The sequence below is a fragment of the Heptranchias perlo genome, chromosome 4 (assembly GCF_035084215.1).
Source record: "Heptranchias perlo isolate sHepPer1 chromosome 4, sHepPer1.hap1, whole genome shotgun sequence".
NCBI classification, from domain to species: Eukaryota; Metazoa; Chordata; class Chondrichthyes; order Hexanchiformes; family Hexanchidae; genus Heptranchias; species Heptranchias perlo.
The window spans coordinates 71,284,457-71,301,670 of record NC_090328.1 but is presented as its reverse complement, the minus strand read 5'-3'; the positions used below and the strand labels follow the sequence as shown (position 1 = coordinate 71,301,670).

General features: G+C 40.4%; 1 protein-coding gene and 1 long non-coding RNA gene across 2 annotated transcripts in view; both read left to right on the top strand.

Moving 5' to 3' along the window:
• LOC137321013 (guanine nucleotide-binding protein G(q) subunit alpha-like) overlaps positions 1–16,949 on the top strand; it is a 200,773-nt gene extending 183,824 nt beyond the window's left edge. Inside the window, exon 7 of the mRNA XM_067983116.1 lies at positions 16,659–16,949. Within this exon, the coding sequence (XP_067839217.1) occupies positions 16,659–16,705 (47 nt within the window). The 3' untranslated portion in view covers positions 16,706–16,949. The remainder of the gene's footprint in view (positions 1–16,658) is intronic.
• On the top strand, positions 5,989–8,405 carry LOC137321014 (uncharacterized). Its single transcript, XR_010962694.1, has 2 exons — positions 5,989–6,041; positions 8,311–8,405. It is a non-coding gene; the product is annotated as an uncharacterized lncRNA (long non-coding RNA).
• Positions 16,950–17,214: the final 265 nt, after the last annotated feature.

The window sequence follows — 17,214 nt, the reverse complement described above, 5'->3', positions numbered from 1 at the left end:
ACAGAAAGTAGGGGGGGGGGGATGGAGGAGAAGATAGTTATGAACTGTCCTAAGGGCAAGTCGCTAGACTAAAGTTCCAAATATATGGAAGCATTTGAAAACATAGTCATATTTTGGGCAGAAGACGACTGCTGGTCCATCTAGTCGACCCTTTCAAATCACTCATTGGTTTCCTTACTGAGATTCTGGGATAAAAGCCAGAAAGGAATTCATCCAATCCTTTTTTATAATTTGCCATGGCTTTCAGTTCTGTATCATCCTGTTTTTAAAATTGCCATTTTCTTTTGACTCCCTTAACATTAAACTGTGTCTTTTAGTTCTCAAATCTTGTGCCCTGGGATAAAAATCTCTACCTATGAAAGTATTAGACTTCTATCAAGTTTTGCTTCATTCTTCTCTTCAAGAGAGTAAATCCCCAGAATAGACTATTTTTCCATTAAAATGCTCAAATTCAGGAATCAACCTTGTAGCCCTCTTTAGTTCAAGCAAAGCCTCAACATGTTTGCTGCAGGGACCAATAATCACAGTGGAGCCTTACTCTAGATTTCTCACAGAATGCAGCAAGCAACTTTCATAGGATTCCTCATGCTCTCCTCTCTGAGTCATAAAGACTTTGGTTGACACTTTGTAACTTATTGGAAACTACTTACATATTCCGATCTTGGCGAATCTATCAGGAATTGACGGAGAATTCGTCTGGGACCCTAGCAGTAAATTTGTTGATCTAACTGCAAGTTCTCTCCTGACCAATATTCAATGATCTTGTTTGTCAAAATTATTTGCAATAACCTAATCAGATAGCATCAACCCCAATGTGCAGAGTTTATACACCTGTTGCATCCTCCACACACCACAATGCCATTTACCTACTCCCTGAGGACCAGGTGTAGGTTTTGGAACTAGTAATTTGTCAATTTCAGTTTAACTTCAGGTTGAAATGAACTTGTGCTATGGTGCAAGTCCTAGGATTTTATATAGAGTGGGAGATCACTTCCGGCACTGCCTATCTGCAATGTCATAACATTTTTACCTGTATGCTAAGCACTTGGTTTCCCTAGAATCAATAAGGCTAGCTTTTAGATCTGTAGGGTATGGTATACACAAAGGGGTAATTTACCTTGAATCTATCATTCTCAAATAGAAAAATGACTAACCAGAGCTTCTAACTTACACCTACAAATACAGCGTACCTGCACCTACATATATTTTGGTAGCACCAGCATTCCTCATTGGTGCCTGCGCAGCTCACCGCTCCAGACTCAAGTTCTGTTGGAATGTAAATGAGAGGGTTGGACCCAATGCAGAGCTAAAGGATCAACTTTGCTTTTGATTTTTTTTTTAAAAAGCTGTACTCTGCACTTGCAAAAGATATTTTACAGGATGGGGTGAGGAAGAAAGACTATAGTTCATTTCTATTATCTGAAAGGGTATTGCAGTTCAAAATTAGAAAATAATTGTATAATTGAAGAGTAGGGAATAATGTGTTGAAGTCTTTACAGGAAGTAGGCATTTGAAAAACATAAGGAAATGAGTACTTATGGTGGAATGCTTATCTTTCAAATGACTGAGGTGACAACATCCATTTTATTTTTAAATGTTACTGATATTTTGATATTACTTACAGGACCAGTTTGGCTAGTTAAGTGCATAGAAATTTATTCCATCTTCATATAAACTAGTGATGTCAATTTAATTAGTTATTTTGACCTTATTAACATTCTCACAAATTTGGAATTCACAGAGACAAATAAGATTGCCACCTCTACAAACAGAAAATCATTCTTCGTTTAAATATTTTAGACACATAAGTGATGATTTTCTGCTGCAATGTATTGGTGACACAAGTGTGTTTCTAGTTCTAATGGGTGCATTATGGTGTCTTGCACAACTCAAGGACGTCCCAAAGTGCTTCACAGCCAATGAAATATTTTTAACCATATCCCTGTTGCAATGTAGGAAATGTGGCAGCCAAATTGCACACAGCAGGATCCCACAAACAGAAATTAGATAAACAAACAAATATTCTGTTTTTGGGGGTGTTATTGGTTGAGGGATGAATATTGGCCAGGACACTGGGAGAACTCCCCTGCTCTTGGAATAATGCTGAGGGCTCTTTTGTATTCACCTGAGAGAATAAACAGGGCCTTGGTTTAAGGTCTCACCCGTAAGAAGGCAACTCTGACAGTGCAGCACTTCCTCAAAACGGCACTGGACTGTCAGCCTGGAATATGTACTCAAGTCTCTGCAATGGGACTTGAACCCACAATCATCTGACTCAAAAGGCAAGTGTGTTACCAATGACAGCTGGAAAATTGTGGGCACAGCCTTAGCACCAGGAATATGCCACCCAATAATTTCTGATCAGTTAGCACTGGGGATGAAGAGGCTCTTGCTACTCCAAGCTGTGAGCCTCATTTAAGTTGTAAAACTGATGAAAAATCTGGAGCAGTGAAGCCCCACCTTCATTTCCATTAGTTTCTTCCAGTAGCACAACCTCATTGTGGTGCTCTTGTATCAAACAGGTACACTTGCAACCCAACTTCCTGGAGTGCAGGCCAGAATTTGTTAAAGCTGCTATTGCAATTGACAGGGTTTTTTTGACTATAGGATTATTTATTCCTGTCTTTTTGGACTTTTCATTGGCTTTACAACAGACCTGAGTTTAATCCTGCTTTCAAAGTTGTTTTTCTGTATCTGGACCAACTGTTCTGAAGAGTTGGTCTCTGTCTAGAAATAGTCCTGTCTGCATTGGACGGGCATTCCTTTAGAAATTCTATTAACCCTAAGGGAGGATGAAGAGGAGTTCGATAGGCATCAGCAGAGACCAACCGCAGCTACCCACATAGGCAGGTGTACAGACAATGCCACTGTTACTTGGACATGTCTGAGGAGTAAGCTGCATACAATTCACCAGGAAGGCAGCATCAGACCTTCAAACCCCCTCTAAGATGGGATGGATCTGCCATCCTCGATCACTCCTTGTGTATCTCACCAACCAAACCCCCCCCACCCTTCCCAACCCCACTTCCTTCTGTGTCTGGCCCTGGAACAAAGTTTCCCCAAGTCTGCACTTTCTAACCCCCAACTGCCTAGCCTTTAGACTTTCATTTAACCACTCCTGCTCCTCCACCTTTTTGGTGCCCTTTTCACCAGAAAAACATTTTCTCTCTCCCATTCTGATCGTTCCCCCAGTATGGCCCCTATCTTCACTCCCTCAAGTCCAAGGAATGTATACTTCGGTATATCTGGTGCACAACTAGTTTAGCCATCCATCACCACATCTGCCTGGACCCACATCAAATGTTACCAACTATCTCCTTAAATGATTAGAAAAGTGTTCTGTTGAATCAGTATCCAGGATGTATTAGACCATCATAACGACATCATGTAGGTGGATATCGGGTATTTTGGAAACTGCCATGATGCATTTATTCTGTGGCAACTAGAGTCTCACTGTTATTTCAAGGTATTTCTGCCCTAAATGGATGGATCCTGGGCAACCAAGGATACCTTCTCTAGCCATGCCTCATGACAACAGTGTGAATTCAAAAATTGCAACAGAAAATGAGGCATATGGTTCCACAAGGCTATAAGTAGAACATATGCAGTATACTCTTAATAATTCAAAGTCATTTTTTGTTATTAAAATGAATTATCCAGTTAAATCAGGCAACATAAATGACATAGCAAAATTGAATATTCAGATAATTTAAATTAACCAGCTTTGAATTAAGAGGACTAAATTATAATAAAAATGCTAAAATTAAGATTTTGCTGTCCAGATTGGTCTGGGCTGTGTTTCAGTACAGCCCTGAAAAGTTTGTGTAGTGTGCTGCACAAATATGCTCTCAGAAGAGGAGTTGCTATGCAACAGGTGGAAGAGAACTGTCAGGCAGGCCTTGAAAAGAGAGCCTTGATCATGAGCTCAAGGTTGAAGAGTTACCAGATGCACTAGATCTACACCAAAGAATGCAAATCCAACATCTAATAGTCAACCATTTCAATTAAAAATCAAAGTAATTCTAGCACAAGTATTTTGAATACATGTTCCCAACAAATTCACAAACCAAACCCCATACAAAATATCATCTACTTGACCTCAAACATTATGTATACCCAATCATTCTGCTACAAAAAAGTGCCCCAATACAAGTGAACTCTGCACAAGTCAAAATCCAAATGAAATTTGGCAGGGGGATGGGCACCAGGATGAAACAACAGAGAGGAAAAATAAGGTGCACCGAGGACTGGGGGAGACAAATAGCATTAGAGTAAAGAATTGTTCAGAAATAAGAGGGATCAAACGGGACAAATGCAAGGCAGTCGAAGACGAGTTTGGAGTGCATATGCATAAATGCACGTAGCATGGTATGTAAGGTTGGTGAGGTGCAGGTACAAGTCGTCACATGGGACTATAATATAGTGGCAATAACCTGGCTCAAAAAAGGGGAGGATTGGCTACTTAATATTCCTGGCTACAAGGTATTTAGGAAAGATAGGGAAGGTAAGAAAGGATTGGGGTGGTGCAGTATTGATCAAAGAAACTATTACAGCAATGGAAAGGGATGATATAGTTGAGGGGTCAAAGAATCTATTTGTTTAGAATTAAGGAACAATAGAGGAGCTATTATATTACTGGGTGTATACTATAGGCCACCAAATAGTAGAAAGGAGATAGAGGAAAAATTTTGCAGGTAAATTACAGAAAAATGCAAGAACTATAGAGTAGTGATAATGGGGGACTTCAATTATCCCAATATAAACTGATAGTAACAGTGTAAAGGGCAAAGAGGAGGAGGAGTTCCAGAAATATCTACAAGAGAACTTTCTTGATCAGTAGTCTCCAGCCCAACAAGGAAAGAAGCAGTGCTGGATCTAGTTCTGGGGAATGAAGTGGGGCAAGTGGAGCATGTTTCAGTGGGGGAACATTTGGGGACATATCATTAGGTCATAATATCAATAATGATCATAATATCATTAGGTTTAGAATAGTTGTGGAAAAGGATAAGGAACAATCAAGCCTAAAAATACTTAACTGGAGGAGGACTAATTTCAGTGAGTTAAAAAGGAATCTTGCCCTGGTGGATTGGAATCAAACATTGGTAGGCAAAACAATAATTGATCAATGGGAGGCCTTGAAGGAGGAGATGATTTGGATACAGAGTAGATACATTCCCACAAAGGGGAAAGGAAAGGCATCCAATGCTAGAGCTCCCTGGATGACTAAAGATATAGATATTAAAATGAAACCAAATAGGGAGGCTTATGGCAAATATAAGGTTCATAATTCAGCAGAGAACCAAGCTGAATACAGAAAGTACAGAGGAGATCTAAAAAAGGGAATAAGAGGGGCAAAGAGAGAGTATGAGAATAGATTAGTGGCTAATGTAAAAGGGAACCCATTTGATCAAATGGTACCAGGGATGAGGAACTTAAGTTATGTGGAGAAGTCGGGGTTGTCTCCTTAGAGCAGAGAAGGTTAAGAGGAGATTTGATAGAGGTGTTCAAAATCATGAATGGTTTTGATGAAGTAAATAAGGAGAAACATTTTCCAGTGGCAGAAGGATTGGTAATTGGAGGACACAGATTTAAGGTGATCGGCAAAATAACCAGAAGCGACATGAGGAAACATTTTTTTTTTTACACAGCGAGTTGTTATGATTTGGAATGCACTGCCTGGTAGCAGATTCAATAATAACTTTCAAAAGGGAATTGGATAAATACTTGAAGGGAAAACATTTATAGGGCGATGGGAAAGAGCAGGGGAATGGGACTAATTGGATAGTTCTTTCAAAGTGCCAGCACAGGCATGATGGGCCGAATGGCCTCCTGTGCTGTATCATACTATGGCAATAATTTATTTCTTCATATTGGCAACATTTTTTACCTTAATGCTTTTCCTTGGTGACTCTATATGGTAGATGAATCATATTCTTGCTTCTTTTAGGTGGTTGTTTGGGCCCGCAGCCTTTCTGGCAGTGCATGGGTGATTGGAATGAAGCAGCTGGGTGCAATGGAGGGCATGTTAACCTGCGAGTCAGGTTTGTACCAACTCCTCATGCCCCTGTTGCTGGGCACTCCTTCAGCATGTCCTGCTGTCTTTAAAGTGGCAGGCTGCAGAAATTAGGTATCTGAAGCCCTGCGTCATAAGAACATAAGAACATAAGAAATTGGAGCAGGAGTAGGCCAATCGGCCCCTCGAGCCTGCTCCGCCATTCAATAAGATCATGGCTGATCTGATCCCAACCACAAATCTAAAGAACACAAGAAGTCGGAGCAGGACCCGGCCACATAGCCCCTGGGCCCTCTCCGCCACCCACAGGGCATTGACCGATCCGAACTCAGCTTCATGTCCAATTTCCTGCCCGCTCCCCATAACCCCTAATTCCCTTTACTTCTAGGAAACTGTCTATTTCTGTTTTAAATTTATCTAATGATGTAGCTTCCACAGCTTCCTGGGGCAGCAAATTCCACAGACCTACCACCCTCTGAGTGAAGAAGTTTCTCCTCATCTCAGTTTTGAAAGAGCAGCCCCTTATTCTAAGATTATGCCCCCTAGTTCTAGTTTCACCCATCTTTGGGAACATCCTTACTGCATCCACCCGATCAAGACCCTTCACAATCTTATATGTTTCAATAAGATCGCCTCTCATTCTTCTGAACTCCAATGAGTAGAGTCCCAATCTACTCAACCTCTCCTCATATGTCCGCCCCCTCATCCCCGGGATTAACCGAGTGAACCTTCTTTGTACTGCCTCGAGAGCAAGTATGTCTTTTCTTAAGTATGGAGACCAAAACTGTATGCAGTATTCCAGGTGCGGTCTCACCAATACCTTATATAACTGCAGCAATACCTCCTTGTTTTTATATTCTATCCCCCTAGCAATAAAAGCCAACATTCCGTTGGCCTTCTTGATCACCTGCTGCACCTGCATACCAACTTTTTGATTTTCTTGCACTAGGACCCCCAGATCCCTTTGTACTGCAGTACTTTCCAGTCTCTCGCCATTAAGAAAATAACTTGCTCTCTGATTTTTCCTGCCAAAGTGCATAACCTCACATTTTCCAATATTATATTGCATCTGCCAAATCTCCGCCCACTCACCCAGCCTGTCTATATCCCCTTGCAGGTTTTTTATGTCCTCCTCACTCTCTACTTTCCCTCCCATCTTGGTACTGTCATGGTACTGTCCAGAGATTTCCCCACATGGTGAATCCAGACAAAACTGAAATTGGAGTCCTTCTATAACAACTACTACTGCTACTACTACTTGGATTTATATAGCACCTTTAATGTTGAAATATATCCCAAAACACTTCACAGAGGTGTAATCAGACCCCCACACCATTTTGTAAAGTGGGGTCTCTGCTGCTTATGCTCTAAGATGGACTGCAGTTCTGTGAAGGGTCATAACCCCTACAGAGATACGGTAGTGGACATGTACTAGCCTTCACACCTTGCAGGCTGCTTTCCACATTCCACAATGGCCCAATCAATTATCAGTGCCCAGAAAATTGCATTCTTTCATAGGCAGGCCCTGGATGGCACCATTGCTGAACTCGACATCCAAGAATGGCCGAGAACTAGCCATCCAACCAATCTGATCCTTTGTGCTATCTCTACATCCTCACTCATTTTGGGTTATATCCAGTGAAAGAAAGAACTTGCATTGAAGTAGCACTTTTCACATCTTCAGGATATCCCAAAACACTGTAACTAATTAATTATTTTTGAAATGTAGTTATTATTGTTTAGTAGGCAAACACAGCAGCCAGTTTTTGCACAGCAAGGCTTCACAAGCTGCAATGAGATGAATGATTAATTAATCTGTTTTTTTAGTGGTGATGGTTGAGAGATAAATGTCAGCCAGATATCAGGAGAAAACCCCTGTTCCTCTTCAAATAGTGCCATGGGATTGTTTACATCCATCTGAGAGGGCAGACAGCATCTCAATTTAAAATCTCATTTGAAAGACAGCATCCTCAGTGCTGCACTGAAGTGTCAGTCTAGGTTATGTGCTCAAGTCCTGGAATGGAGCTTGAACCTACATTTTCATGACTCAAAAGTGAGAGTGCTATCACTGAGTCAAGATTGACACTCCTTGCTGTAACTCTGTCTCTACATCTGATTCCCCCAGTGTGCATATTCCTAGGCTGATATTTGCTGCAAATAGAGTTGATTATGTGCGATGTTAGGTGGGATCAACAGATTTCTAGGGTTAATTCTTCCAAACAAGTTAGGGGCTTCAGGTTGGTGTGCTAACCAGCTGATATACTCTGCTTCAGTTTTCACTTATTTTTCCTACATAGAGATTGTTGAAGTGCTGACATCATCCTGAGCCCCACCATTGGTATGCAATGATGTACCTCCCCGAAGAAGAATACAAGAACATGGAGCATGCAAGTTAGTGTTGGTCAAATCCATGATTTTGTTTTTGCAGTTTTGCATAATGATTGCTAAACTCAATAGCTTTAGTGTATTCATCGGAAAATTTAAAACATTGATGCTGCTGTAATTCCTCCAAATGAAGGAGGAGTTTTGGTTGGATAAGCCAATAGGTTGGTTGGTAGATTGCCCAAATCCTATGAAATCTCTTTATTGTGAGACTGGAGTGTGATTAAGAAAGGGAATCCAAAAGTATTTTATAGGTATATAAATAGTAAATGAGTAGTAAGAGGAGGGGTGGGACTGATAGGGGACCAAAAAGGAGATCTATGCATGGAGGCAGAGGTACTAAATGAGTACTTCGCATCTGTCTTTACCAAGGAAGAAGATGTTGCCAAAGTCACAGTAAAAGAAGAGGTAGTTGAGATACTGGATGGGCTAAATATTGATAAAGCATAGGTACTAGAAAGGCTGGCTGTTCTTAAAGTAGATAAGACACCCAGTCTGGATAGGGTGCATCCCAGGTTGCTGAGGGAAGTAAGGGTGGAAATTGCTGAGGTACTGGCCATAATCTTCCAATCCTCCTTAGATATGGGGGCAGTGCCAGAGGATGGAGAATTGCAAATGTTACACCCTTGTTCAAAAAAGGGTGTAAGGATAAACCCAGCAACTACAGGCCAGTCAGTTTAACCTCAGTGGTGGGGAAACTTTTAGAAACGCTAGTCCGGGGCAGATTTAATAGTCACTTGGACAAGTGTAGATTAATAAAGGAAAGCCAGCACAGGTTTATTAAAGGCAAATCGTGTTTAAGTAACTTGACTTGAGTTTTTTGATGAGCTAACAGAAAGGGTTGATGAGGGCAATGCAGTTGATGTGTATATGGACTTTCAAAAGGCTTTTGATAAAGTGCCACATAGTAGGCTTGTCAGCAAAACTGAAACCCATGGAATAAAAAGGGCAGTGGCAGCATGGATATGAAATTGGCTAAGTGACAGGAAACAGAGAGTAGTGGTGAACGGTTGTTTTCCAGACTGGAGGAAAATGTACAGTGGTGTTCCCCGGGGATCAGTACTAGGACCTCTACTTTTTTTGATATATATTAATGACTTGGACTTGAGTGTACAGGGAACAATTTCAAAATTTGCAGATGACATGAAACTTGGAAGTGTAGTAAACAATGAGGAGGATAGTAATAGTCGTCAAGAGGACATGAACAGGTTGGTGGAACGGGCAGACACATGGTAGATGAAATTTAATTCACAGACATGCAAAGTGATACATTTTGGCAGGGAGATTGAGGAGAGGCAATATAAACTAAATGGTACAATTCTAAAGCAGGTGCAGGAGCAGAGAGACCTGGGGGTATATGTGCACAAATCTTTGAAGGTGGCAGGATAGGTTGAGAAAGCAGTTAAAAAAGCACACAGGATCCTGGACTTTATAAATAGAGGCATAGAGTTCAAAAGCAAGGAAGTTATGATGAACCTTTATAAAACACTGGTTCGGGCACAACTGGAGTATTGTGTCCAATTCTGGGCACCGAACTTTAGGAAGGATGGGAAGGCCTTAGAGAGGGTGCAGAAAAGATTTACTAGAATGGATCCAGGGATGAGGGACTTCAGTTACGTGAATAGACTGGAGAAGCTGGGGTTGTTCTTCTTAGAGCAGAGAAGGTTAAGAGGAGATCTGATAGAGGTATTCAAAATCATGAAGAGTTTGGATAAAGTAAATAAAGAGAAACTGTTCCCATTGGCGGAATGAACCAGAGGACACAGATTTAAGGCGATTGGCAAAAGAACCAAAGACGGCATGAGGAAAAACTTTTTTTACACAGCGAGTAGTTATGATCTGGAGTGTGCCGCCTGAAAGGGTGGTGGAAGCAAATTCGATCATGGCTTTCAAAAAGGAATTGGATAAATACTTGAAGGGAAAAAATTTGCAGAGCTGGGGAATGGGACTAACTGCATTGCTCTTACAAAGAGCTGGCATGGGCTCGATGGGCCAAATGGCCTCCTCCTGTGCTGTAACCATTCTATGATTCTCTGATTAATCCCCTAGAACCCCAGAGCTTGAAACTGAAACTGACCTGAAACCTCTAATGTTTTTACTAAGTAAAGATCGTAGTCACGATCGCTATTTCCTTCTTATCATTGAATGTGATGATATAACTACAGACTTTCACAATTACATATCAATTGTCTTTATTTCTTGAAAATTGAAAAGGATTACAGTAATACATCCACTGAATAACCTTGTAATAAAATGTATGTGCTGTGTTATATTGAGTCTGATGTCTACATCATGACTGCTAAACTTTCGGTCAGTGTCAATTTTTGTCTTCCTTGTGTGGCGAGGAGTAGATACGGTGGGGTGATGTGGAGAAGCAATAGGGAGAACATGAGGGGATGTGAGGGTGAGAATTTCTCTAGCTACCCTTGGGGAAACAATGAGTGATTTGCAATGGAATAGGGGTAATGGGAGCAAGGTGACGGGGTATTGGGAAAGCCAAGAATTAGGGAATGAGATGTGAGCAGTACTCAGTGGCTTCCTTTCACACCACATTACAGCATTCATATCCTCCCATCTGAAAGAAAAGAAGAAAAGTACACCAAGAATAGCAGAGAGACAGTGAGATGAACAACAACATGGAAATTACTGAGGCAGATAAGACAGAGACCAAGTGGTCAATTTTAACCCTACCTGCATGGCAGAAATCAGGCAGATGTATAGTTAAAAATGAGCAGGTTACTTACCCATATGTAACTTTACCCTTTTCATGCCATTTCCGATTTTAAATTCTACAAGGGGATGCGACGCCCATCTAAAGCAGGCTGGGGCCTTATGAATACATGCAAATTAGGGTACTATTATGTCAATGGTGCCCCAATTTAAGCTAAGAGGGTATCACATGGTGGCCATTAATGAGACATGGCTGCAAGCTGGTCATGATTAGGAGTTAAATAGTGCAGGTTATAAGGTCTTTAGAAAGGATAGGGAAACTGGAAGAGGAGGAGGGGTAGCCTACGAACATATGAATTAAGAGTAGGAGTAGGCCATTCAGCCCCTCAAGCCTGCTCTGCCATTTGATAAGGTCATGGCTGATCTGATTGTGACCTCAACCCTACTTTCCCTTCTTTCTACTATAACCTTTGACTCCCTTGTTAATCAGGAATCTATCTAACTCAGCCTTAAAAATATTCAATGACCCTGCCTCCACTGCTCTCTAGGGAAGGGAGTTCCACGGACTCATGACCCTCTGAGAGAAAAAATTTCTCCTCATCTCCGTCTTAAATGGGAGACCCCTTATTTTTAAACTGTGGCCCCTAGTTCTAGTCTCTCCCACGAGGGGAAACATCCTCTCAGCATCTATCCCTTCTAGTTCCCTCAGGATCTCGTATGTTTCAATAAGATCACCTCTCATTCTTATAAACTCCAGTATATACAGGCCCAACTTACCCAACCTTTCCTGATAAGATAATCCCCTCATCCCAGGAATCACTCGAATGAACCTTCTCTGAACCGCCTCCAAAGCAATAACGTCCTTTCTTAAATAAGGAGACCAAAACTGCACACACTATTCTAGATGTGGTCTCACCAATGCACTGTACAACTGTAGCAAAACATCTCTACTGTTATATTCCATTCCCCTTGCAGTAAATGACAACATTGCATTTGCCTTCCTAATCACTTGCTGTACCTGCATACTAACTTTTTGTGATTCATGTACTAGGACACCCAGATCCCTCTGTACCTCAGAGTTCTGCAATCTCTCTCCATTTAAAGCCTTATTGATTAAAGATACTATTTCAAAAATAGTAAGAGAGTAAGGGAAAGCAATCAGCGGAGACTCTATGGTTAGAATTGAGGAATAGGAGAGGACTTAAAACTGTAATGGGAGTTGTCTACAGGCCTCCTGATAGCAGCAATGAAGTGGCATAATGTATTAATTGAGATTAGAGAGGCTTGTAGTAAAAACAGTGTGTTTTAATGGTAGACTTTAATTCTCATATAGATTGGGAAGAACAGAATAGCTCAAGTCAGAAAGGTAGTGAATTTCTTGAGTGCAGTCAAGATATTTTTCTGGAGCAAAATGTTCCAGAACCAACAAGAGGTCAGGCCATACTAGATTTAGTAATGAGTAATGAGCCCGACTTAGTTAATAATCTAACAGTAAGGGAACATTTATCTAACAGCGATTATAATATGATTGAATTCAATGTTAGGTTTGAAAAGGAGAAACTTAACACAGGTACCAAGATTCTAGATTTTGATACGGCTAACTTTAATGGGATGAGACAGAGACTGATGACAGCAAACTGGTCAAAACTGTTATCGGGTAAAACTACAGATGAACAGTGGGAGGTGTTCAAAAAAGAATTTTGCTTAGTACAGGTCAAGTATATACCCCCAAGAGGCAAGAGCTCTACTTACCAAAATAAACAGTAATGGTAGACAAAAGAGGTGAGAGATAACATAAAACTAAAGGAAAGAGCATACAAAAGTGCAAAGAATAGTGTAGATCCTGGAGACTGGGAGAGACATAAAGAACAGCAAAGGAAAACAAAATAGATAGTAAGAGCTACAAGAAGGGAATATGAAAAGAGACTTGTGAGGGATATCAAGATTGACATAAAAAGTTTTTACAATGATGTTAGAAGGAAAATGTGTTTGAGAACTTTCTGGAGCAGTGTATTTCCAGCCCAACCAGGAAGGAAACAGTGCTGGATCTAGTTCTGGGGAATGAAGTGGAACAGGTGGAGCATGTTTCAAGAGGGGAGCATTTGGGGAACAGTGATCATAATATCATTAGGTTTAGAATAGTTATGGAAAAGGACAAGGAACAATCAAATGCTTAACTGGAGGAGGGCTAATTTCAGGGAGTTAAAAAGGCATCTTGCCCAGATGGATTGGAATCAAAAATAGGTAGGCAAAACAGTAATTGAGCAATGGGAGGCCTTCAATGAGGAGTTGGTTCAGGTACAGAGTAGACACATAAAGAGGAAGTACTTAAAAGATTGGCAGTACTCAAAGTAGAAAAGTCACCCAGTCCGGATGGGATGCATCCCAGGTTACTGAGGGAAGTAAGGGTGGAAATTGCAGAGGCTCTGGCCACAATCTTCCAATCCTCCTTAGAAATAGGGATGGTGCCAGAGGACTGGAGGATTGTAAATGTTATACCCTCTGCTCAAAAAATGGGAGAGGGATAAACTCGACAATTACAGGCCAGTCAGCCTAACGTTGGTGATGGGGAAACTTTTAGACACAATAATCCAGGACAAAACTAATTGGCACTTGGAAAAGTATGGGCTAATAAATGAAAGTCAGCATGGATTTGTTGAAGGAAAATTGTGTTTGACCACCTTGATTGAGTTTTTTGATTAAGTAACAGAGAGGGTTGATGAGGGTAGTGCAGTTGATGTTGTGTAGATGGACTTTCAAAAGGCATTTGATAAAGTACCAATACTTGCATTGGAGGCGGTTCAGAGAAGGTTCACTAGGTTGATTCCAGGTATGGAAGGGTTTTCTTATGAGGAAAGATTGAGCAGGTTGGGCCTATACTCACTGGAGTTTAGAAGAATGAGAGGAGATCTTATTGAAACATATAAGATTCTGAGGGGGCTTGACCTTCATAGGGGAATCTAGAACTTGGGGGCATAGACTCAGAATAAGGGGTCGCCCATTTAAGACAGAGATGAGGAGAAATTTCTTCTCCCAGAGCGTTGTGAACCTTTGGAATTCTTTGCCCCAAACAGCGTTGGAGGCTGAGTCATTGAATACATTCAAGACTGAGTTAAACAAATTTTTGATCAGTAAGGGATTCAAAGGATATGGGGAACAGGCGGGAAAGTGGAGTTGAGGCCAGAATCAGATCAGCCATGATCTCATTGAATGGTGGAGCAGGCTCGAAGGGCCAAATGGCCTACTCCTGCTCCTATCTCTTATTTTCTTATAATAGAATTGTTAGCAAAATTAAAGCCCATGGGATTAAAGAGACAGTGGCAGCGAGGATACAAAATTGGCTAGGGGACAGAAAGCAGAGAGTAGTGATGAACAGTTGTTTTTCAGACTGGAGGGAAGTATAGAGTGGTGTTCCCCAAGGATGAGTATTAGGACCACTGCTCTTTTTGATGCATATTATTGACCTGGACTTGGGTATAGAAGGTATAATTTCAAAGTTTGCAGATGAAACAAAACTCGGAAATGTAGTAAACAATGTGAAGGATAGTAACAGACTTCAGGAGGACAGAGACAGACTGGTGAAATGAGCAGACACGTAGCAGATGAAATTTAACTCAGAGAAGGGTGAAGTGATGCATTTTGGTCGGAAGAATGAGGAGAGGCAATATAAACTAAATGGTGCAATTTTAAAGGGAGTGCAGGATCAGAGAGACCTGGGGGTGCACATACACAAATCTTTGGAGGTGGCAGTAAAAGTTGAGAAGGCTGTTAAAAAAACATATGGGATACCGGGCTTTATTAATCGCGGCATAGAGTACAAAAGCAAGGAAGTTATGCTAAACCTTTATAAAACACTGGTTAGGCCTCAGGCAGTTTGGAAATTACAGAATGAATTGGGCAAAATATGTATGTGGGCAGAAAAAGGACAGTTGAACTTTTATGGAAACAAGAGTAAGGTACTGCAAATATGAAGGAAAAATAGGCAACAACTGCATCATGAATGGTGTTGAAATAGCTGGAGATAAAGCTGAAGGAGACTTTGTAGTCTTGGTAGACTTGATGTTAAACATGCCCACCTAATACAGAGCACAAATTAACAAAGCTAATAGAATTTTGAACTATATAGCAAAACCAGTTGAAGATAAGTTGTGATTAAACTGTACAGTGCTCAGATCAGACTGCACCTTGAGTACTGTGTCCAGTTCTGAAAACTGAGCAACAAGAGAAACAGTCAAGTGCTGAAAACAATGCAGAGAAGAGCCACAAAGATGAACCCTAGTGTAAAAGTTCTAAGTTATGAGAAAAGACAGAAGAAACTTGGGCTTTTCAGCCTGGAAAGAAAGTGTCTGCGAGGTGATCTTAGAGGGGTATATAAGATAGTTAAAGATATGGAAAAGATAAACTCAGAATATTACTTTAAATTCAATTGCAAATAGTTGCACAAGAGTACACAAGTTCAAAGTAGTAAAAAGGCAAATTTAGGTCAGTCTATAGAATGGTACCGCACAGAAGGTGGCCATTCGTCCCATTGTGCCTGCTCTTTGAAAGAGCTTTCTAATTTGTTCCACTCCCCTGCTCTTTCCCCATGGCCCTGCATTTTTTTTCCTTTTTAAGTATATATTCAATTCCCTTTTGAAAATTACTATAGAACAGTTATCAGGAAGTTTTTCTTCACACAGAGTGATCAAAATATGGAATTGACTTCAAATTAGAGTAGAAGTGAAAACTCTAGAATCATTTAAGAACCAATTGGATGCCACAATAGGGTAAACTAAGGTTTTTTTTGGATGGATGTATTTAAATGAGTCCCAATGCCTTCCTTTGCCCAAGTTATCTTATGTTTTTCCAATTTATAGTGATCTGTAAAACGGGATTCCACTTAATTGTTTGGTTACTTGCTGTGAAAACAAATTATATTGTTCACACATATGAGAGAAAACAATATGTTTTAAAATTCTGAATTACGTAAGGATTAAACACAGCAACGTTTTTCTATAAAAATCCTGAGCATAAATACCACAAAAAACATTTGTTTTATGGCTCTTGATTCTGGAAGTATCATAGATCAAGTTATCTCCCTCCCTTCCCCAACACACGCGAGCACCGTAAACACATTTACGTTGCTAACTTTTTCCGAGTTGTGTGTTCTTTCCATTGTATATACTGTATGTATACCTTCGATTTAAGTGCACGTCCACCAGCATATTTTGTGCACAGCAAAATGCTACAAGAAAATATATACATATAGAACAATACATGGTGTTTACAGACTGTGTTCAGACACGGTGATTGCCTTGGCAACGGGCAGTTGCAGGGGCAGTCTGTAAACACCATGTATTGTTCTATATGTATAAATGCGTAGGCTTGGAGGAGCTCCTGAACATTTACCTGAGGAAGGAGGAAGCCTCCGAAAGCTTGTAGATTTCAAATAAAAATTGTTGGACTATAACTTGGTGTTGTAAAATTGTTTACAAGAAGAAAATATACGCAGAGAAGAATGCTTTTCAATTTAACTGTCCTCGTTATATCCTAACTGTCAAGTGAGTAATGTGTTATTTTGTCTCAATTATAACGCTTTATTTCTTCCGATTAGGAAAAAGTATCGGAACGCGCATCCAAGATATTCAGGGCTTTCCCTGAGATCGGCACGCCCACATATACACGCCGGAAGGTCAACAGGAAAGGATCTGTCACGTTAAACACGAACTGTTTATACCAAGTTGACAAGCCTGTAATTTATATAAGGGATGGCAGCAACGTTCCGACAGGAGTTGCATAACAGTGTTAGTTTTAAAATATTGAATTTACCAACATTTATTAATATTTAACGATTGCTTACTTTATTACCTTCTGAGGTCCGGCTTTTAAATGTTATTTATCTGATCAAGCCACGTGCAGCCCTTTCTGCAGTCACCTGCTAGGGAAGAAACATTACACTGAAATCCCCAAATATTGTTACGTTGATATATCTGGGTAGTTCTTGTAATTTAATAATTGTCATCAAGTATGCGCAATCGCATTAAGTTTTATTTTTCGTAGAGAAAGCTGGAGAAGGTCGGAGATCATCATTTGTTTTATATTCAAGCTATAATAATAAAGGAAGTTTCTCACATGTGACACGATTGGTAGCTGGTTCCTGGAAAAATGAT